Source organism: Argopecten irradians, chromosome 7 (assembly GCF_041381155.1).
Source record: "Argopecten irradians isolate NY chromosome 7, Ai_NY, whole genome shotgun sequence".
NCBI classification, from domain to species: Eukaryota; Metazoa; Mollusca; class Bivalvia; order Pectinida; family Pectinidae; genus Argopecten; species Argopecten irradians.
Window position 1 is genome coordinate 21666168 of NC_091140.1, and position 25128 is coordinate 21691295.

Sequence of the window (25128 nt, forward strand, 5' to 3'; positions counted from 1 at the left end):
TTTAAGCATTTATTTTATTAAAAAATGGAATTTGTTATGCAATAACATTTTCTTAATGTATATAATAATACAACAATAACAGCTGTACTGGTAAAAGAACCAACCATAATGTCCCTTTCCAATAAGTTTATTATAATTATTCATATAAGTTAATGTTCAGACACTCATCATTAAAGACCTACAGTTGATTGCACTTATAGTTACTACACTACACTTGTGATAAGTACACAGTAGTGTAGTATACAGGGAAATGGCACGAAAAATTGTAACCAACAGTATACATATATATATTATAGTTACTATAATATATATTTATACTGTTGGTTAAAAATTTTCGTGCCAGGTCCCTGTGGCGTAGTAGTCTCTAACCATCGTTGTGTGCAAGTTTCATGAAAAAAGTCAGATGGTCTTATCTCTTTATCTATATAATGTTTTATTACAGTACAGCATGATATTTTTGTGTGTACTTTCTTTCATTAATTTACTATTATATAATTAATTCTCCATTGTGTGCTCTTTTTTGTTTGCTTATTTTTTTTTCTTTTCATTGCTGAACGAGAAGAAAAGTAAATAAATCTGTATGGTGAATTACTGAAGTATGATGTCACTACAGAGATATTAAAGAAGAATATCAATTGCTAAGAAAGCCTCCCATATCTAAAATCTGTTCCATATTAAATAAAAATATTTCATTTCCAGTGAATGTCTTAAATGTTCATGGATATCATTTCTATGGTTACCATGCAGGACCCAACTCACACCTGTAAATAAACACCAGGTGCAACTTTCAGTCCCGACAGCAAAAATAAATTGCTCTAAGCTTAATATACTAAAATACTATGAAAGTTCAAAGTTCTAAACCAAACTGTTAAAATACCACGAGTCATTATAATGTATTACATCATGGTCAATACAATAACATGATGACATATGAGTTTATGCAGTAAATTGTTTGTTATGTACAATAGGAATGAATGTGATTAAAATGAACAATTAACATGTATGATGTCATGTTTACATATATATACATCTGTATAATGACATTTACATACAAGCAGCACCAGATTATTGCCACATTTGATGGCACATCATTATCAACTTGTAATACAATGCTTAAGTAATAAGGATAATTCCTCTTAGTACAAGTATAGAAGTATAACTAATGCTATGGTATATAACTTGGAAATACAACACTATTAAGGTGTTTTAAACGAATTACCAATGTAATAATTTAAAGCAAGATATTTATACATTGCAATAGCAATGTGTACAATGGGGTGCAAAATCAAAATTCACATACATGTACCTTGTACATTGTACACCTACCTGTTAAATTTTCAGGTGCACAATTTAAGAATTTTTTAAGGATTTACATTTATCATTTTTATCAAAAGATGAATATTTAGTATTGACTGATTCACATCAATACAGATTTAAGGCAGTTCATCTTCTTTTGGTCATCTATCATACAATGCTATTTGTCAACAATCTTTAGAATTGACTGATTGCCAGGCAGTAATTGTAGCCACACTTGTACTCGCAAACATATATGTACCTATACAATGTCCGCACAAATGTTATAGCATACACAATACAAAAAGCAAAAGTGATGTGCGGTTTGATTGACAGCTGGCGATCCATCAAATGCAAATAATTGTCATATATTGCATTAAAGGTTTAATGGAGATGTTTATACAAATAAGCTTTATATACAATATTCCAGCAGTGAAGTTTGAGCCGCTACAATATTATTAGGAAGACAAATTCATTTTGTGCTCTATTATAATAGCTCTTACACACCAAATTCTATCTTTTCATATCAAAAGAGTTATCTGCTCTTACAATTAGGTATTGATTGTCGAATCATGTGTTTGTGATTGTAACTTCATATTTTTTAGAGAAAACAAAAATAATGACGTCACAATTGATACCTTCTTGCAAGGGAGATAACTCTGAAATATGAAAAGACGAAATAGAAACAAGATCACTGTGCCAATAACAAATAGAAACCTACAGAATTAACTACCTGCATGCTTATTAATCAACATGAATTAACATAAAATTAGAGCAAAATAAAATATCAAATTTAACACCAACAAAGATGATGTATAATTCCTAACATTCTGGGACTAATAGTTCAACCAATATTTCAATAATTAATTTAAAGTATAAGCTAACCACTGTTTAATAATTAATTTGAAACTGTACGTAATGTACAATAAATTTTACAAACTTTTATGACAGCCTATAGATGTTTTCAGAAATCTCAGATTGTAGAAACTTCATCTGCTCATAAACAGGAATAAATGTACAGGATTTGAAAAGCGTAACAAGATTTTCACTATACATGTTTTCAAAAATTATCTATGCTGTGGATATCACTTTTTGTTGGAAATGAAGCCTTACACAAGCTAATGTGGACCATATGTTTTCAACTTTCACTAAAACATTATTCATAAACTTTTTACTGCTATTGATAATAGCTCAATGCTTAAACAAACTACAAATATACATTAATTAAGATCACTAGGCCAATTTTATGGCACATCAGTCCTTTTAACATCATTATCAGTACAATATAAAATAATCTCAGGCGGCATTCCTGGTACAGCAACCAGCTGTAATGGTGATAGGGATGATTTGTGATGATACAATACAATTGATTTCTCTGCCACTACCACTGTTATTAGTGGATCAAATCGTTAGAAATCTTTGTCAGGACTAGAACTGTTTGTGTGCACTCTCATTCATGTGTTAGCGCTTTTGAATTAATTTGTTGGTAAAAATGTTCAGTAACTGTATTTTGATATATAATCAAACAAGCTTCTGATATTTTTTTCCATTCAAAGTTGCTTAAATACAGAATCGATAGAGACAATTATATTTGGTTTACATCATCAGAAATTTAAGGCTTAATGCCAAGTGGATGAATGAAAATGACTTTAAACAATTCACACAAAAGACTTCATCTGGTAATTTTTTTATAAAGTCAGGTAACATGAAAACTTCAATTAAAAAAAACCCACACATTGAATGAGATAGGGAATAAATGAGCAAGGAAATTATTTTTGCCTTAATTCATTTATTTGAAAGAAGAAACAATGGATTAATCACCTAACAATCTTTTATGATTATAGGACCAATCATGTTTTAACAAAGTATCAAATTATAGTATGTATTAAATCAATTTAAACTTTTTGTGTATGGTCTTGATATATCAGATACTGTAAAAATATTTTATCACAGACTTAAAGACTGTAGAAGCTAACCCTAATATGTTGTCCAGACACTGGTTAGTCTCATGAATCTATTTCTTTTACTTTCTGTTTTGAATTATCTCCCTTTTAGAGTATCATTACCTTGCTTGTTTGAGTTGTTTTGGTGTAAAAAATGCATCATTTTCTCACAAATTAACGATATTCCCATAATAATCTTCATAACAGAAGATTAATAAAATCTTTCCCTGCCTTGGGAGTGTGACAATATAATCACATTCTATAACCCATGAATGTCCTTGTTATCCTAGACATGACATGCTCACAAGGGGAGATAAATCAGCCTAACTATGAATTCAGATTGTGTACCTGCATTGACAGAATCATATACATGTACAGTGTATATCAAGACATATTTACTGAGCCTGAGACTATGGCTAGTTCAAGGAGTCCTGTTTTTGTTTTGTTTTGGAAAAATTATCTCCCCTTGTCGTAGATACCTGCTCACAAAACGAAAAGATTATGCCTAAATTATGATTTTACTCAACTGTTAAATCCAATGCTTGCTATTCTGTTACATCCAATGCAATAATCTATGAAATAAATATATATAGCTAAAAGTTTAAAATATTGAATGTTATAATATGATTTACGACTTCTGTTTCAATTTGGCCATTAGTGTTGAATTTTCTTTCTTCATTTGTTGGTAATCCGAGGTTATCTTCTCCAAATTACTTAATACTTTGTTCTTGCTCTCATTCTCAATCTGTAACAAAAAATGTAATGCAGACATGAATTTATGTTAAACACAGATGAGCATGATTTTTAAATCAAGAGAAAGGATCTTATTTGAAGAATTACAATAGCTAGTACACGTGAATTATATTGAAATTTGCTAAAGAAATCATATACAGGTATATATACAACAAAATGAAATAAGTCTTTGTCACCTTTACAGTTACTTAGTGGTGAGAAAATTTTTTAGCCCCCCCCCCCCCCCAATATATTAAAATATAAGGAAGAAGAGACTACCTGGTAAGTGTTAAAATGAAATTGTGCATTTCCTGAATGTTTACACCCAAATCTACATCTAAACAGAATATTAACCTGGCTCTGATTTTTTTTCTCTTTATGTATTGTATGCGCAAAAGTTTGACATGTATTTATTGACAGAATATTTACCTGGTCCTCTAACTCTCAGATCTCTCTCATTATTACACCTGTTTATTTCACCTGTATCTATTGACAGAATATTTACCTGGACCTCTAAATCTCGGATCTATCTAATTATTACACCTGTTTATTTCACCTGTATTTATTGACAGAATATTTACCTGGTCCTCTAACTCTTGGATCTCTCTCATTATTACACCTGTTTATTTCACCTGTATTTATTGACAGAATATTTACCTAGCCCTCTACCTCTCTGATCTCTCTCATTATTACACCTGTTTATTTCACCTGTATCTATTGACAGAATATTTAACTGGTCCTCTAGCTCTCGGATCTCTCTCATTATTACACCTGTTTATTCAACCTGTATCTATTGACAGAATATTTACCTGGTCCTCTAAATCTTGGATCTCTCTCGTTATTATACCTGTTTATATTTTACCTGTATCTATTGACAGAATATTTACTTGGTCCTCTAACTCTCGGATCTCTCTCGTTATTATACCTGTTTATATTTTACCTGTATCTATTGACAGAATATTTACTTGGTCCTCTAACTCTCGGATCTCTCTTATTATTACACCTGTTTATTTCACCTGTATTTATTGACAGAATATTTACATGGTCCTCTAACTCTCTGATCTCTCTCATTATTACACCTGTTTATTTCACCTGTATTTATTGACAGAATATTTACCTGGTCCTCTAACTCTCGGATCTCTCTAATTATTACACCTGTTTATTTCACCTGTATCTATTGACAGAATATTTACCTAGTCCTCTAACTCTCTGATCTCTCTAATTATTACACCTGCTTGTTTCATCTGTATTTATTGACAGAATATTTACCTGGTCCTCTAACCTTTGGATCTCTCTAATTATTACACCTGTTTATTTCACCTGTATCTATTGAAGAATATTTACCGTCTCTAACTCTTGGATCTCTCTAATTAGTAATTACGGTATTTCACCTGTTTATTTCACCTGTATCTATTGACAGAATTTTTACCTGGTCCTCTAACTCTCGTATCTCACTTATTATTACACCTGTTTATTTCACCTGTATTTATTGACAGAATATTTACCTAGCCCTCTACCTCTCTGATCTCTCTCATTATTATACCTGTTTATATTTTTACCTGTATCTATTCAGAATATTTACTTGGTCCTCTTACTCTCGGATCTCTCTTATTATTACACCTGTTTATTTCACCTGTATTTATTGACAGAATATTTACATGGTCCTCTAACTCTCTGATCTCTCTCATTATTACACCTGTTTATTTCATCTGTATTTATTGACAGAATATTTACATGGTCCTCTAACTCTCTGATCTCTCTCATTATTACACCTGTTTATTTCATCTGTATTTATTGACAGAATATTTACCTGGTCCTCTTACTCTCGGATCTCTCTAATTATTACACCTGTTTATTTCACCTGTATCTATTGACAAAATATTTACCTGGTCCTCTAACTCTCTGATCTCTCTAATTATTACACCTGCTTGTTTCATCTGTATTTATTGACAGAATATTTACCTGGTCCTCTAACCTTTGGATCTCTCTAATTATTACACCTGTTTATTTCACCTGTATCTATTGATAGAATATTTACCTGGTCTTCTAACTCTCAGATCTCTCTAATTAGTAATTACGGTATTTCACCTGTTTATTTCACCTGTATCTATTGACAGAATTTTTACCTGGTCCTCTAACTCTCGTATCTCACTTATTATTACACCTGTTTATTTCACCTGTATTTATTGACAGAATATTTACCTAGCCCTCTACCTCTCTGATCTCTCTCATTATTACACCTGTTTATTTCACCTGTATCTATTGACAGAATATTTAACTGGTCCTCTCTCGTATCTCACTTATTATTACACCTGTTTATTTCACCTGTATTTATTGACAGAATATTTACATGGTCCTCTAACTCTCTGATCTCTCTCATTATTACACCTGTTTATTTCACCTGAATTTATTGACAGAATATTTACATGGTCCTCTAACTCTCGGATCTCTCTCATTATTACACCTGTTTATTTCATCTGTATTTATTGACAGAATATTTACCTGGTCCTCTTACTCTCGGATCTCTCTAATTATTACACCTGTTTATTTCACCTGTATCTATTGACAAAATATTTACCTGGTCCTCTAACTCTCTCTGATCTCTCTAATTATTACACCTGCTTGTTTCATCTGTATTTATTGACAGAATATTTACCTGGTCCTCTAACCTTTGGATCTCTCTAATTATTACACCTGTTTATTTCACCTGTATCTATTGATAGAATATTTACCTGGTCTTCTAACTCTCAGATCTCTCTAATTAGTAATTACGGTATTTCACCTTTTTATTTCACCTGTATCTATTGACAGAATTTTTACCTGGTCCTCTAACTCTTGGATCTCTCTCATTATTACACCTGTTTATTTCACCTGTATCTATTGACAGAATTTTTACCTGGTCCTCTAACTCTCGTATCTCACTTATTATTACACCTGTTTATTTCACCTGTATTTATTGACAGAATATTTACATGGTCCTCTAACTCTCTGATCTCTCTCATTATTACACCTGTTTATTTCACCTGAATTTATTGACAGAATATTTACATGGTCCTCTAACCTCTCGGATATCTCTAATTATTACACCTGTTTATTTCACCTGTATCTATTGACAAAATATTTACCTGGTCCTCTAACTCTCTGATCTCTCTAATTATTACACCTGCTTGTTTCATCTGTATTTTATTGACAGAATATTTACCTGGTCCTCTAACCTTTGGATCTCTCTAATTATTACACCTGTTTATTTCACCTGTATCTATTGATAGAATATTTACCTGGTCTTCTAACTCTTGGATCTCTCTAATTAGTAATTACGGTATTTCACCTGTTTATTTCACCTGTATCTATTGACAGAATTTTTACCTGGTCCTCTAACTCTTGGATCTCTCTCATTATTACACCTGTTTATTTCACCTGTATCTATTGACAGAATTTTTACCTGGTCCTCTAACTCTCGTATCTCACTTATTATTACACCTGTTTATTTCACCTGTATTTATTGACAGAATATTTACATGGTCCTCGAACTCTCTGATCTCTCTCATTATTACACCTGTTTATTTCACCTGAATTTATTGACAGAATATTTACATGGTCCTCTAACTCTCGGATCTCTCTAATTATTACACCTGTTTATTTCACCTGTATCTATTGACAGAATATTTACATGGTCCTCTAACTCTCTGATCTCTCTAATTATTACACCTGCTTGTTTCATCTGTATTTATTGACAGAATATTTACCTGGTCCTCTAACCTTTGGATCTCTCTAATTATTACACCTGTTTATTTCACCTGTATCTATTGATAGAATATTTACCTGGTCTTCTAACTCTTGGATCTCTCTAATTAGTAATTACGGTATTTCACCTGTTTATTTCACCTGTATCTATTGACAGAATTTTTACCTGGTCCTCTAACTCTCGTATCTCACTTATTATTACACCTGTTTATTTCACCTGTATTTATTGACAGAATATTTACCTAGCCCTCTACCTCTCTGATCTCTCTCATTATTACACCTGTTTATTTCACCTGTATCTATTGACAGAATATTTAACTGGTCCTCTCTCGTATCTCACTTATTATTACACCTGTTTATTTCACCTGTATTTATTGACAGAATATTTACATGGTCCTCTAACTCTCTGATCTCTCTCATTATTACACCTGTTTATTTCACCTGAATTTATTGACAGAATATTTACATGGTCCTCTAACTCTCGGATCTCTCTCATTATTACACCTGTTTATTTCATCTGTATTTATTGACAGAATATTTACCTGGTCCTCTTACTCTCGGATCTCTCTAATTATTACACCTGTTTATTTCACCTGTATCTATTGACAAAATATTTACCTGGTCCTCTAACTCTCTGATCTCTCTAATTATTACACCTGCTTGTTTCATCTGTATTTATTGACAGAATATTTACCTGGTCCTCTAACCTTTGGATCTCTCTAATTATTACACCTGTTTATTTCACCTGTATCTATTGATAGAATATTTACCTGGTCTTCTAACTCTCAGATCTCTCTAATTAGTAATTACGGTATTTCACCTGTTTATTTCACCTGTATCTATTGACAGAATTTTTACCTGGTCCTCTAACTCTTGGATCTCTCTCATTATTACACCTGTTTATTTCACCTGTATCTATTGACAGAATTTTTACCTGGTCCTCTAACTCTCGTATCTCACTTATTATTACACCTGTTTATTTCACCTGTATTTATTGACAGAATATTTACATGGTCCTCTAACTCTCTGATCTCTCTCATTATTACACCTGTTTATTTCACCTGAATTTATTGACAGAATATTTACATGGTCCTCTAACTCTCGGATATCTCTAATTATTACACCTGTTTATTTCACCTGTATCTATTGACAAAATATTTACCTGGTCCTCTAACTCTCTGATCTCTCTAATTATTACACCTGCTTGTTTCATCTGTATTTATTGACAGAATATTTACCTGGTCCTCTAACCTTTGGATCTCTCTAATTATTACACCTGTTTATTTCACCTGTATCTATTGATAGAATATTTACCTGGTCTTCTAACTCTTGGATCTCTCTAATTAGTAATTACGGTATTTCACCTGTTTATTTCACCTGTATCTATTGACAGAATTTTTACCTGGTCCTCTAACTCTTGGATCTCTCTCATTATTACACCTGTTTATTTCACCTGTATCTATTGACAGAATTTTTACCTGGTCCTCTAACTCTCGTATCTCACTTATTATTACACCTGTTTATTTCACCTGTATTTATTGACAGAATATTTACATGGTCCTCGAACTCTCTGATCTCTCTCATTATTACACCTGTTTATTTCACCTGAATTTATTGACAGAATATTTACATGGTCCTCTAACTCTCGGATCTCTCTAATTATTACACCTGTTTATTTCACCTGTATCTATTGACAGAATATTTACATGGTCCTCTAACTCTCTGATCTCTCTAATTATTACACCTGCTTGTTTCATCTGTATTTATTGACAGAATATTTACCTGGTCCTCTAACCTTTGGATCTCTCTAATTATTACACCTGTTTATTTCACCTGTATTTATTGACAGAATATTTACCTAGCCCTCTAACTCTTGGATCTCTCTAATTAGTAATTACGGTATTTCACCTGTTTATTTCACCTGTATCTATTGACAGAATTTTTACCTGGTCCTCTAACTCTCGTATCTCACTTATTATTACACCTGTTTATTTCACCTGTATTTATTGACAGAATATTTACCTAGCCCTCTACCTCTCTGATCTATCTCATTATTACACCTGTTTATTTCACCTGTATCTATTGACAGAATATTTAACTGGTCCTCTAACTCTCGTATCTCACTTATTATTACACCTGTTTATTTCACCTGTATTTATTGACAGAATATTTACATGGTCCTCTAACTCTCTGATCTCTCTCATTATTACACCTGTTTATTTCACCTGAATTTATTGACAGAATATTTACATGGTCCTCTAACTCTCGGATCTCTCTCATTATTACACCTGTTTATTTCATCTGTATTTATTGACAGAATATTTACCTGGTCCTCTTACTCTCGGATCTCTCTAATTATTACACCTGTTTATTTCACCTGTATCTATTGACAAAATATTTACCTGGTCCTCTAACTCTCTGATCTCTCTAATTATTACACCTGCTTGTTTCATCTGTATTTATTGACAGAATATTTACCTGGTCCTCTAACCTTTGGATCTCTCTAATTATTACACCTGTTTATTTCACCTGTATCTATTGACAGAATATTTTCCTGGTCTTCTAACTCTCAGATCTCTCTAATTAGTAATTACGGTATTTCACCTGTTTATTTCACCTGTATCTATTGACAGAATTTTTACCTGGTCCTCTAAATCTTGGATCTCTCTCATTATTACACCTGTTTATTTCACCTGTATCTATTTACAGAATTTTTACCTGGTCCTCCAACTCTCGTATCTCTCTAATTATTACACCTGTTTATTTCACCTGTATTTATTGACAGAATATTTACCTGGTCCTCTAACCTTTGATCTCTCTAATTATTACACCTGTTTATTTCACCTGTATTATTGATAGAATATTTACCTGGTCCTCTAACTCTTGATCTCTCTAATTATAATACGGTATTTCACCTGTTTATTTCACCTGTATCTATTGACAGAATTTTACCTGGTCCTCTAACTCTCGATCTCACTTATTATTACACCTGTTTATTTCACCTGTATTTATTGACAGAATATTTACCTAGCCCTACCTCTCTGATCTCTCTCATTATTACACCTGTATTGACAGAATATTTAACTGGTCCTCTAACTCTCGGATCTCTCTTATTATTACACCTGTTTATTTCACCTGTATTTATTGACAGAATATTTACCTGGTCCTCTAACTCTCGGATCTCTCTCATTATTACACCTGTTTATTTCACCTGTATTTATTGACAGAATATTTAACTGGTCCTCTAGCTCTCGGATCTCTCTTATTATTACACCTGTTTATTTCACCTGTATTTATTGACAGAATATTTACCTGGTCCTCTTACTCTCGGATCTCTCTAATTATTACACCTGTTTATTTCACCTGTATCTATTGACAGAATATTTACCTGGTCCTCTAACTCTCTGATCTCTCTAATTATTACACCTGTTTATTTCACCTGTATCTATTGACAGAATATTTACCTGGTCCTCTAAATCTTGGATCTCTTCTAATTATTACACCTGTTTATTTCACCTGTATCTATTTACAGAATTTTTACCTGGTCCTCCAACTCTCGTATCTCACTTATTATTACACCTGTTTATTTCACCTGTATCTATTGACAGAATATTTAACTGGTCCTCTAACTCTCGTATCTCACTTATTATTACACCTGTTTATTTCACCTGTATTTATTTACAGAATATTTACATGGTCCTCTAACTCTCTGATCTCTCTCATTATTACACCTGTTTATTTCACCTGAATTTATTGACAGAATATTTACATGGTCCTCTAACTCTCGGATCTCTCTCATTATTACACCTGTTTATTTCATCTGTATTTATTGACAGAATATTTACCTGGTCCTCTTACTCTCGGATCTCTCTAATTATTACACCTGTTTATTTCACCTGTATCTATTGACAAAATATTTACCTGGTCCTCTAACTCTCTGATCTCTCTAATTATTACACCTGCTTGTTTCATCTGTATTTATTGACAGAATATTTACCTGGTCCTCTAACCTTTGGATCTCTCTAATTATTACACCTGTTTATTTCACCTGTATCTATTGATAGAATATTTACCTGGTCTTCTAACTCTTGGATCTCTCTAATTAGTAATTACGGTATTTCACCTGTTTATTTCACCTGTATCTATTGACAGAATTTTTACCTGGTCCTCTAACTCTTGGATCTCACTTATTATTACACCTGTTTATTTCACCTGTATCTATTGACAGAATATTTACCTGGTCCTCTAACTCTCGGATCTCACTTATTATTACACCTGTTTATTTCACCTGTATCTATTGACAAAATATTTACCTGGTCCTCTAACTCTCGGATCTCTCTCATAATTACACCAGTTTCCTCCACTGTAGATATCAAAAGCTCACAACTCTGAAATGAATTTTAACAAAGTTATATTTAAACGATAGTAATATAAGGTGAAACAACATAGTTAGAAAGTTTTATTTGCCAAAATACAAAATAGTTAAAGTAATAATAATTACATTGTAAGAATACATGTATGAAACAAATTAAAAACTTTTCTGCTTTTCCCACTGAAATTCATAGCTTATAGACTAAGGGAGATAACTCTATGCTGAAGATATTGATATATAAGTATTTTTTAAGATATTTCTAGCATAAACGTTGATGGATTTGTTTTTACAGATAATTGTTCAAAAGTGACAAATAAATGTTTTATTCAATATCACCAGGAAATTTTATGATCAACCAGACGAACTGAAACAGCTCTAGGTTCTGTAAATACTGATAATATTTTGCATAAATCCAGCTTCAAAGAACAGGAAGGTGATACGATGAATAGGACTAATTCACGTACCGCATGATACTGTGAACAATTGTTTCTATTGGTAATGGAACGTAACTATTTGTAATCTTCCCGCTGAAATAATGTTAGCGTGGGATAACATCTTTTAACGTTTTTCCATCACCAATAGAAATAATAGTTCCGCACAAAAGTTATCAGGTATCACTTGGTATGTGCACTATTCCCATTGACAAACCTTTTGAATTAACACTCCAAAAACATTGATTCAAAACTTAAAACCAACCAAAGGTAAAAGCTCCTTTTTGTTTTGATTACAGGGCCGCGGAAAAACTTTGAAATGTACTCGTCCTTCGGACAAGTGCTTCATCACAATCTACTCGTCCGAATGACATTTTTACTTGTCCACAATATTTGTAAGATAAATAAGTAGATGTGACTGTATATATTAGCCTACAGCGGTTTTAGATATATCCATTTGATTGTTAGAATTGTATTGATGCCGGTTTTGGGATAACATGACTAACAGACAGTTTTACAAGAAGACCGACAAAACATTTAATTCCCAAACAATTTTGTATGCAAGCTAGTGTTATAAAAAAGATATAATTTTAAAGGGTCGATATTTTAACTTACTTTCCAATGTAGTCGGTATACATTATTTTTAACTCCATTAGCTTCTGGTAAGTTTTTTTTAGGCGAATGTTGCAAAAAACTGACGCAAATTTCGCTATGACATATTGTTATTTGATACGATTCTAGACTCTTGATTACGATATCAATAGACCTCGGATTTATTCATGTTACAATGCTGTACACGCGCATGTGCATTGAAAACAAAAGTCGGGAATTCCTAGAATGATGCAGAAAGCAAAAGCTTATCATCGATTCTTCATATTTTTAAGAACCTTTAAGAATATCAGACCCTATATACATTTATTGCGAAACAATATAATTAATAAGGTGTAGGTCATATAGTCATTGTCAGAATTTTTCACTCGTCCAACGGACAAGCGTGATGTCAACATTCACTCGTCCGATGGCCAAATCCACTCGTCTTGACGAGCGAACGAGTACATTTCCCCAGCCCAGGATTATATTTGATATGCAGTATTCTGGTAGATTTTAGGTTTGACGGAAGTAGATAATCATTCATGTGGGGTGTTGGTTTACCTCGTGTAGAGCTGCCAGGTGTCTGTAGGCCTTCTTGGCTGCTTCATCCTTCTTAGCATTCTGTAAAAACATTCAAGCTCACAATAGTATACACTTTTATAAATCATTTGTCCCTGTCAATAAGATACGTAGATATTACATCCACAGGTTGATTTTATTTAAATGTATGAGTTAATTTTGATACACATAACAATGTAATTGAATTAATATGATATTGACCCTCTGTTACAGCAGAACAAGAACAATTGGCACAACTTGTATGATATTGGAATATTTGAAATGATCTATTTTTCACAATTTTGGAAATTTCTGTATTTCTTAAGACCATTCTCCTCTTCTCTTGTGTAGCTATGTCTATGACTTGTATCACAATAAATCAAATCAGAGTTGAAAACTCCAGTAAATAAACTTACTCTAAAGATTAACTCGTCTGTGACTGTGAATGTTCTGTCTAGTTTTCCAGTCAGCTGATTAATTTCTTTCTGGACAGCTCGAGTGTCAATCAGAACCTGAAAACAGTAGAAAGTGCTGTACCCTATTAAATTACATTATGGCAGTAGAACGTAATCCTCATCGTTCTCGTGTATATCTTGGCAACTCACTACTAATTCTTTTGGAGAGGCTTCACACGAACATTCATTCTAATATTACTCAAATACTGAGACATTCGTCAGCAATTGACTTAAGTCTGGGTGTAATTTTATTCTAAAAAATTAATAAATTTTGTATTAGAATTTATCAAACTGCCTACCGTGTTGATTCCATCCTTTTGTTTCTTGATGTTTGACACGATTTCACTGATTCGTTTTGTGTACGCTGATCGGTTCACATCTTTGGTCATCCTGTCATATTCAGCCACCTGATAAAGACTTTACAGTATAAATTTCACAGGCACCGTTTGGCAGTCACAACACAGGAATATATTACAACTAATTGAGACATGAAGAATAAGAAATGTACTTTTAAGAAAGGTATGTATAACTGACCTTCCTTTCATATGAAATCTGAGCAGAATGCAAAAGGAGGAGATGGTACAAGAATCCCTCAATTTAATAGTCAGACTTGAAAACATATTTGTGACTATAGAGGTTGACTTACCAGCTGTTTTAGATGCTCCTCTTTATGTCTAGCATCGTCTGCTACTTCTTTCATTCTTACACGGAATGCTTTAATCTCTTCTAGTTTCTTTTCTGCTTCAGACTAGTGTAGCAAAAAGAAATAAATGAAAAACATGATAACATTAGTGAAATAAACAATATACTGATGGGTTCAGCGTGAATAATGAATAAAAAGAAATAGGAAAGGCAATCTCCTGCATTGGCAGAGGAAAGTTATGTTTAGTTACCAGGTAATTCAATTATTTCTCAAGAACTCGGTAATCTTGTTCAAGATCAAAGTTAAAAGTCATACAAAACTTATGACATAAACATGTATACATACTTAAAATATATTATAATGAAAGTGAAGAAATGTACAATACTTTGGCTAAAACTGACTTAACGCTGAAAACTGATCACTTTGATTAATTTTAAGACAGAAATAGGTAACATGTAATACTTTTCACCACATTGTCACAGTTGCATTGAAGATTATTAAAAGATTTAGCAAAATAAATTCTCAGTCTTAAATAACCATATGCATTAGTCTATATATAGTGAGCAAAAGATGATGTCTATAGATCTAGATCAGGAAAGCATAATGAGATGAATGCTCCTTTAATGGTACCTGTCCTGACCACAGTATATGCCTGCCGTTAAACAGAACACTTGTCTGATCAATGTGTGATCACTTACCTCCTTTTTAGAATTGATATCTTTTAGTTCCCGATACTGGTCTATTAACGGCGCTCTATGTTTCTCCCATTGGTTGGCTAGTGTGACAAGTCGCTGGGCACTACTGTCCACAACTGTCTGCAGGTGTCAGGTAAATAAACAACAGGTAAATCATTGTATAGGTAAATATTATACACATGTGTGTGCAGGTAAACCAATTCAATGTTAGCTAAACAAAATTCACTTTCTTTAATAGTAGTTAATTTGGGTATTTTATCTATTATCACAGTACCTAAAATTTTTAGTTTTTTAATATCATTTTATTACCCAATAGCATCTTTTGTTTTAACAGACTGATAAATTATAACTTTGCCATACAGAACTTGACTTATCATACCAATACTTTTAATAGCTATACTGAGCATGACTAATCATCATACCGTGGATCATCAATAATTTTATGTCCCACACCCAAGTTGTATGTATTAAAATTGCCCCAACTGCTGGATTCCATTGTCAATATCTGGATTCCATTGTGAATATTAAAATCTGTTCTCTGAAAATTCTGTCTGGATTGTGAGTTTTGGTGTCCAGTTTATCGCAGTCCACTGAACCTGTAACTTTGCAATGTTGAACTCTAATTATCATACCTGTAATTTAGCTATATTGTTCTCAGCGTCAGGTAGTAGGTCTAGTGTCCTCTTTTTGACTTTGTATGCCTCCTCTTTGTCTGCATTGGTACGAGCCTGGTTGGAAATCTCCTCCTCCATCTGTTGAACACTTGCAGTGAATGTACGCATCTCTAGGTCCATCTGTTCTAGACGAGACACGAGACCCGATACCTCCTCACGTAGACTCTCTACCTCACTCTCTCGCTGCTGTTGGATTTCCTGGAATGGTTGTTTTATTACATTTAGAAAAAAAATGTAGTATAAAGCGCATGAATCGTAAATAAAAAATACATGCATCAACTTTCATTATTTTAAGGCTGTTATGGAATATACAAATGTAACTTAATCGTATAAAAAATCTGAAACTCTAAAACCATAAAATTACAAAAGGAACTCTCCTATCAATGAGTATTTCATGTTCCAAAAACATCTCATCTTCCATTGAGACAATATGTTCCTTCATTAAGATGTTTTACTGAATTACAAACTACATCAGTACCTATACTGGTATGAGAAATGGAACTAATAGCAATTCAAATGTATGAAACTTTCTAAACAGTCCTATCCCCAATGGACCATATTTATCTGAAGAGTTACTTGATGTGATATTTTGTTATTTAAGTTGCATTAACAATGTCTTTACCTCTTCTGTGTGACCTTGTCCAGCCTCCGAATCACCTCCCATCTGCGACATAGTCTTCTCTTCATCCTTATACAACACACAGAATCAAATGTAAAACAATGGCACATAGAAATATGGCTGGAACATTAAGTCTTTTAGCATGAAACATTTGGTAATACATATTTGTATTCTCCCATGGCATCTTGAATGTTAATACAATATGCTATTAAGCAATGTACAATTTGATAAAGATCCACAGTATATTATGTTTTGATATCAATAAACCTTTAGCTGTGTCATATACACTATGCAGTGCATCTCTAGGAAACTTTGATCATACTCTTTTGTGTCCTGTTTTTTTTTATTACTTCAGAACCTAATGATCTAAGGTTTTCTTTTCTACATATACTACCGTATCTATATATGTATTAGCTTGTTGGTTACATTACCAATCTATTTTGAGTCTTCAACACTGGTTGAAGTCTTACATTTTACACTACACAACCTACCTTAGCGAATATGAGTTGTTCTGTGTGTGTGAAGCGAGAGCCTTTGGTTTTAGCACCCCCTCCAGCTCTACTGCTGATGGAATCAATCATCTGTTGTAAATCCTGCGCCTTCCTGGATGCAGCAAAGTCCCCACTTCTCTGGACGTCCTGACGTAACTGGTCCATCACTCGCTTCCGAATCTTGTTCTTTTTCTTCTCTCTGTATTCCTGAAATCATTGATTAAGAGAAGATAATATTACCATATTATCCTACAAGTGGACAGTAAGGATTTGGTCATTAAGGTTACGGTACCATAGTATGATTTATGTGTTTGAATATTTGTGAATTTTTATATTCAATTTAAGCCTAATGTAAAATCTGGACTGAAAAATATCACCCAAAAAACATGGCATCCAGACTAGTCTGGTCCATTCCTGTTCAGAAAAACAATATTCGACAGAGCATACCGGTATAGTTCTTACTAAATCAAAGGATCTAGACACTGGACCATCTTGATAATTACCGTATTTTTGCGCGTATAGTGCGCAGGAATGTTTTTGAGTTTTATTTTTGAAAAAAAAAAATTTACAAAAAAAAATCGAATTTTTACATCTTCATTCAAAACGTTTTGCATAGGCTCCAAACACTCCTCAAGAACAAAATCAAACTCTTCCTATTGTTTATCAGTGCCTAAAACAACCTTTTGTTCATTAAAATTAACTGGCGAGGAGTTCGACACGATGATTGACACTTTGTTTACACAGCACTAACGACAGGCCTAGTTAGCTTGTAAATTGCCGGTGACACTATTAAATAATGAGGTATCAACAACGATGTTTTTACAATCAAATAATTAATCATACCTTGTATAATTCCTAGTGGTTTCCATCAAGTCTATTGTGTATCTGATGGGCATTTAGATTTAATTATGTCCAAGATATTAGCTGGAAAGCCGACCGAGCTAGGCTTATCAACCAGAGCTGGCCGCCATATTTGAGTACTGACTGCATGAGATGAGATTTTACAGAACCATTTCAAAGGATGGTAATAAGAGTATATCTGCTGACAGCCATACCGTCATTTATAGTGACGATTGGTCAGTTTTAATGTAAGAAGGTTTTAGTTTCGTATTTAATTTGCTGACTCTGCATATGGCTATTACACTCACTTCCGTAAACATTTGCAAGTTCAAAAGTTTTCAAATGCTGGCGAAACATAGATTCTATTTATAAGGAAATCAGTTTAATGTGACGAATCAATTACACACTTATACATCGTTTCAAGCTCCAGACTGCATTCATTTAGATTTGGAGATGCTTTACTGAAGATTCACGATCGTAACATGTGTCCGGTCATGAACACATGTGGATCCCAAAACGGACTTTCAAGAAATTAAAGATATAAATTTGAAGTGAGATTTTCATTTTATATTGAATATATGCATTAAATATTGACTTAAAGATCCAAGTATTTAATCATAACTCTCAACATGTACAAAATGTTAGGCTACTGCACACTTTAGCTTGGACCTGCCGGTCGGTCATCATGACCCAATGCCTGTGCTTGCGTATAGTGCGCACCCCGACTTTTCACTTGATAATTCATGAAAAAAAGTGTGCACTATACGCGCAAAAATACGGTACCTGTTCAGAAAGCCAAGAGGCCAAAAGGGCTTGGTACTTACCTGTTCAGAGAGTCTAGAAGCCAAACCAGCCTGATTCCATTCATTTTCCCATTCCTGCTGGGCTGTGACTTCATTAGCCATTTTCTCAATAACCGAGGGTGCAGTATCTTTGTGGTGCATGGTCTGATTAATTACATATGGAAGACTTTGGGAATAGTAGGTTTTCAGTGCTGAAAAAGAAACCATGCTAAAATGTAAAATCTTCAGTACAATATATCAGTTTTCATATGACATAGCTCTTTTTTATGACAAGTAAGAAAATGATTGCAGAACCTATTACACATCACAAGTAATGTAATGATAGAAAATAACATTTGGTATTTTCATAATTATTCTTCATAAAGACTCATGATATTTCCTATCTCTATATCTCTGATAACTCCAAGATCCAAATAAAACTGGAACTGTAAGCAGATGGCTGACTAATATAGTGACCTGGTTACCATGGTAAGTAAAACCTGCATGCACATCTTTACACATAGTACCCAACAATACTGCCAAGTTTCATTGAAATTGGTCCAATAGTTTAGGAGGAGTTGTTCGGACAAAAGTTTTCTACAAAAACCTGTGTATAGTGACCTGGTTATCATGGAAATCAAAATTTCGACAAACAAAAACCTACATGCACATCTACACATTGTCCCCAACAATACTGCTAAGTTTCATTGAAGTCGGTCCAGTAGTTTAGGAGGGGTTGTCTGGACAACATTTTTTCTACAGACAGACAGACAAGCTGATTATATTAAATGAGGTTGAACAGGAAATAGATCAAAACATGTTAGATATTTTAAGAGTAGAAGCATACCTTTAGGAAGTTTTCTCTTGAGGTCGGTCATACCCTGAGGTACTTGTAGGTGGGAAGCATGGAATTTACACAAGGAACTAGCACCCTGAATTGAAAACATATCAACACAGTACCCAATAAATGTTTACTAGTGTGATTCAGATTCTTACATTTCTGATGGACAGTTAACTTAAGATCATTCGAGGATGAAACATTTATAATATTATTGAGTGTTGTTTTTAATTTTAAATTCACTTTAGAATACAATTTAATTAAGTGTCATCTTCCAGAATACTAGAGTTCCTGGAAAAACATTAATCAGTACCTAGTCCTTCAACTTCTGTCCCAGATGTGGAGGACCCAGTACCTAGTCCTTCAACTTCTGTCCCAGATGTGGAGGACCCAGTACCTAGTCCTTCAACTTCTGTCCCAGATGTGGAGGACCCAGTACCTAGTCCTTCAACTTCTGTCCCAGATGTGGAGGACCCAGTACCTAGTCCTTCAACTTCTGTCCCAGATGTGGAGGACCAAGTACCTAGATTTCAACTGATGTCCCAGATGTGGAGGACCCAGTACCTAGTCCTTCAACTTCTGTCCCAGATGTGGAGGACCCAGTACCTAGTCCTTCAACTTCTGTCCCAGATGTGGAGGACCCAGTACCTAGTCCTTCAACTTCTGTCCCAGATGTGGAGGACCCCCATATAAGCTGACAAAACTGTCGGAGGATTTTGGGATCACTGGATTGAATATTGGACAACTTCACATTCAAGTACCTAGTCCTTCAACTTCTGTCCCAGAACTATAAATTCAGATTTATTTTCCTCTTTATTTCCCTAAAAATATATTGAGCTATATTTAAAAAGCAAAACTTTCTGGAAAATATAAACCTTTATCAATACCATACCTCTCTCTGCCAGTGTGGGGGAGTGCCCCTCCATGTGATACTGTTGTGTTTGAGGTAGGGTGGAGTCCATACAGAGTTTAACTGCTTGGCTAATGTGGAGGCTATAGTTCTCTGTAGCAGGACAGATGCCCCTGTATAATAAAGACGGAAATAATATTGAAAACATCTTAAAATGACATGTCAAGTTTAAAAAAATCATTTAAATAATTCTCCATTTGACTAAACAGTACTTACAGTACTAACAGTACTGAGTTTAATAATAAAGTCTTGTTGGGAATCACCATGCTATAGACCTAGATTTTATATTGGACATGTGACAGCCAGGTATGTGCCCTACTACTTATCCCTCATTCTCTCACATGTTTATGGTATTCATTACTTATTCCATAGTTCCAACAGAACATATTTGTAATACATCCAGCGTGTTGATCCAATGATACATTACTTGAAAAAGTTAATCAATATTTTATGTCATAGAATGTACTAGATAAATTTGTGACTTTTACACAAGACTAATGGAATATTAAAAGACATGAAAACATTTCTCTGTGTAAAAGATTATATTAAATGTGTTCACTTGATAATATAAGACATACTGAAGATTTATTAGCTGAATAATACTACAGTAATCAATCATTTTTGCATCCATTGCCATACCCAGAACTTCCTCGACTGTCTCCGCTGTCTCCTTCGGTAGCTTATCTACCAGGAACATGAGCACTCTCCTGATCTCTTGTTCATTGGAATAGAGGAACGTTTGGTAACCAATTTCCCCTGTGTATCCAAGTTCCTAAGGAAAAACAATCAATCTTATGATTAATATAAATTTTCTTTAAATACTAAATTGATCATCAAAGAAAAATGGCAGTTTATTTAGTTTTATGTCTTTTGTTTAGTTTTATGTCCTATCAACAGCCAGGGTAATTTAAGATATGCCAGGTTTGATAGTGGAGGAAAACCTGAGTACTCGTAGAAAAACCATCGGCCAGTGGTCAGTACCCGGCAACTACCCAATGGCCACATTGGATTCAAACTTGCGACCCAGAGGTGAAAGGCTTGTGGTAATATGTCAGGATATCTTTAGCACTCGGCCAGCATGGCCCAGTTTTATGTCCTATCTATAGTTTAACTTAAAGTGGAAGGAAAGGTTAACTGAAATGATGTGAAAGTGTCATAGAATATTGAATTATCAATCAATCCCAGTCGACCAAAAATGAAATATTAAGAATTATTGGTCACTAAAGGCTTTTATAATCATATATATGACATGAAAATAGAAATGACAGTTTTTGCATTACTGTCATCAGAAACATATATTAGATGCTTCTAGATCTGCTCTCATTAGTTTTGCAAAACTGAAACAGTATGACTCTTTCTAAATTAAATCCACAAGCAATCATGATCCATTGTCTGTGTTAACGATTGAGTGTGTTTTTATCTGTAATTTCTACATTGGTGAAGTTAAAACCTTTATTGAAATGATCTAACTGAAGACCAAATCACCTGGATATGAGCTGCCATAGAGGTACCAATCCTAAACTTGGCTGACATTCCCCCGGGGAGAGAGTTAGGGAGGTCCACATCACTGAGGATGACCTTGAGACATCTCACCACAGCTGACACAATCAGCTCTGTAGAAAACTGCTTCAGGTTTGTCACATCATCTTCTATATCACTGTGTAAATGAAATCGAATATGTAAGAAACACACTGCATGCAGTTTATAATTAAGGTCTCGCAGTAGAGATAGATGTTTATATAATTTAGTCTTTCATTTGACCTGTATGCATGGTCTTTTCAAAATTATGGAGATTAAGAAATAGTAATAAAAATATTTTGTGTTATAAATGTCATTTAATTTGCAATTAATAATCATTTTTTTTTTTAATATATCATAAATGAACCCAGGACAATGGGATAATAATTATCAATAACTAGACAACTTTAAAAAAAAATCTAAAAAAGATGATAGATCTAGACACATTAAGAAATCCGCTATTCACTATAATCTTTTATTATGAAAATTCATATGTCGAAATTTATTATTTATTTTATGGAAATAATTATATTTCAACAATATCCATCGTAAATAACAAACCTTGATATCATCAGATATTAATATAACCAAAGATAAGAAGTGATTTGCTTATCTATTCTATGAATTTTGTCATGTGTGAATTTTTAATCTCATTCTGAAGGGGTCCGAAGTGGGCCGGGATGTCTGCAGTTGACAGCCCGATAAACAGTCACAAAAACTCATAGTGCATAGTAATTACACACTAATGCAAAATCTTAGCCATATATGTTTATTGTTGAGTTCATGATGTCGACGTCTTCTTGTGTAGAAACATCAAAACAAACTTATAATGCACGTACCAACCGATCACTCGAAGGGAGTGAATGATAATGTGATCCACCTCCTCCATCTTGTCCTGTCATGTGACTGTTTAGTAGAGTCGGGCGGAATATGTAGCAAAGATTATCAATAATAAACAAATTACAACAATGAAATATAAGTACAGCATGTTTTTTATTTAACATATTTTTAAGAAAAGCCGCTAATTTTTTAAAGTTGTGAAAATAATTAATATAATAAAAATTTGCTGCGATACTGCTTGTAAACAACAATGGCGGCAGAATCAAGAAAAACTGATCATTGAAAGCACTCTTTCTTGAAAATCGTCCAGTTTAATCTATTTGTCATTATAAGTCTAATGTATTTTACGTTTTATTTTGAAATCTAAGATATTCAGTTTAAAATGGAGTCTGAAGAGGTCGAGTTTTTGAAAGATCAAGGTTTGTTATGTGGCGCGATGATTTGTGCAAGTTTGAACTTATCCGAGGATCACTGCACACAAATTACAATCCAATATTTTGATAGGCCTATGACAATTATGTTTTCTTTGTTTTTCCCTACACATTCCATTTACTTGGTATGCTAGATAATTGTATTCTAGATCTAGGATCCAAGACGTAAAATGCAAGACGTTTCGGTACCTATAAAAATGCATAGGCTGCCATATTCGACCCAATGAGCGCACGGGGCGTTTACATATTGAAAATCAATGAAAGAGCGCTTAAAAGGACCAAATTTGGGCTAACATTTAAAAAAAAATTTCAGAGTTGGATTGGGCTAACATTTAAAAAAAATTTTCAAGTAAGCCATTAATGCATTTGATTTGACATTGAGATAATTTCACGTAAATAATTGAGATTAACCCTCAAAAGGGGGAGAGGGTGCTTATAAAAAGGGGAAGGGGCGTTTATTTAAGGAATTGTTTTTTTTATTTTTTGTTGTTTACTGGTGTGTAAACTGCATTTGTTGGACAGATATTTTAAATGACGCGCACCAGCGCGTCATGTTGAAATATCTGCCCAAGAAATGCAGTTAACACACCAGTAAACAACCGATAATAAAAATCATTTCTTATATTTACATTTCAACCGACTATTTCTTTTAAATCTAAAGGTCCGATAAAACAAAACTTCATTTTTTAAACTTTATACGATTGATGTAACAGTCAGTTGATGGAATTCCGGAACAGCTGGCTCCAATTTGGTGGGAAATGTTGTTGAGTTCAGAAAGTACACAAAATATAGTTCCACAATAACATTATCTTTTTCATTCCATTAATGCAATATTTCTCAAACATTTCTTTCTGTGTATATGTATATGGTATATTTAAAGATTTTCAATACATTCAAATTATTAATATTGAAGAATTAAAAAGTACAGAAACAATAGACCAAATCTGATGCGCATTAACACTACTTCCGAAAGTCAGTGTTCCGGTGTATGTATACTTGCACGACAACCGACTGCGTTTACGCAAGTGTTAACGATATCCTAGTTGGTAAGGTTATATAGCAAAGAAGAAACGCAAATGTACTGTGAAATCATTTATTTTCGTTGGGCTTAATTTTTGTGGATTCTAAAATTTTACAATTTCGTTGGCATTTATATTTGTGGAGAAGACCTTACACATTACTGTTAAAATACACAGTTGACACTGTCACCACACTGTCACCTATACTGTGTGATCGCTCAAGCAGAACTAAGCTCTACCACACAACACAGTTACAATCACAATCTAGAATCGGTACTCAGCCAGTGTTTTTACAGATGTATCCAACAAACAATTATCGTGTCACATTGATAGAGTCATGATATACTCAATCAATTATTTGTTGGTTCATGTAGATGAAGTCTATGAAATTCTGAAAACTATCTTTGTTTGAACAATATTTTCCAACTTTGAACTTGTCATGTTTGTCCCCAAAATAGACCTTATGTAGTGAGGTAATAACAAGGACGTATCTCACTTATAAAATCCTTGGGTAATAATTATCATACTATGTATGAACGCATAAACTTACATGACATTGGTATAGGTATATATATTTTAGTGGGGATGTAAATTCGTTGATTTTGGTCAAAAAATGAATTCCCTAAAATTAAACCCCCACGAAAATTAATGATTTCATAGTAAATATACATTTACAGGGGTCGAATACAGTGTTTCTATCAGGCCTTAA

General features: G+C 33.4%; 2 protein-coding genes across 4 annotated transcripts in view; one reads left to right on the forward strand and one right to left on the reverse strand.

Annotated features, from left to right (window-relative positions):
• LOC138327837 (coiled-coil domain-containing protein 22 homolog) overlaps positions 1-25128 on the reverse strand; it is a 26366-nt gene continuing 1238 nt past the window's right edge. The window contains exons 1-17 of one of the 3 annotated variants that reach the window (XM_069274252.1): positions 22969-23116; positions 22097-22268; positions 21251-21383; positions 20594-20724; positions 19711-19795; positions 18906-19075; positions 17242-17448; positions 16754-16819; positions 16090-16329; positions 15461-15577; positions 14766-14867; positions 14419-14526; positions 14081-14176; positions 13668-13727; positions 12064-12100; positions 10873-10910; positions 1-3981 (exon numbers count right to left, since the gene is read on the reverse strand). In XM_069274252.1, coding sequence (XP_069130353.1) covers positions 3865-3981; positions 10873-10910; positions 12064-12100; positions 13668-13727; positions 14081-14176; positions 14419-14526; positions 14766-14867; positions 15461-15577; positions 16090-16329; positions 16754-16819; positions 17242-17448; positions 18906-19075; positions 19711-19795; positions 20594-20724; positions 21251-21383; positions 22097-22268; positions 22969-23018 — 1929 coding nt within the window. In that variant the 5' untranslated portion in view covers positions 23019-23116 and the 3' untranslated portion in view covers positions 1-3864. Of the gene's footprint in view, positions 3982-10872; positions 10911-12025; positions 12101-13667; positions 13728-14080; positions 14177-14418; positions 14527-14765; positions 14868-15460; positions 15578-16089; positions 16330-16753; positions 16820-17241; positions 17449-18905; positions 19076-19710; positions 19796-20593; positions 20725-21250; positions 21384-22096; positions 22269-22968; positions 23117-25128 lie in introns of those variants that run through there. The other 2 variants (XM_069274251.1, XM_069274253.1) reach the window with 2 other exon arrangements.
• Positions 23206-25128, forward strand: part of LOC138327836 (sodium channel and clathrin linker 1-like) — a 20907-nt gene continuing 18984 nt past the window's right edge. Inside the window, 1 exon segment of the mRNA XM_069274250.1 lies at positions 23206-23388. Within this exon segment, the coding sequence (XP_069130351.1) occupies positions 23352-23388 (37 nt within the window). The 5' untranslated portion in view covers positions 23206-23351.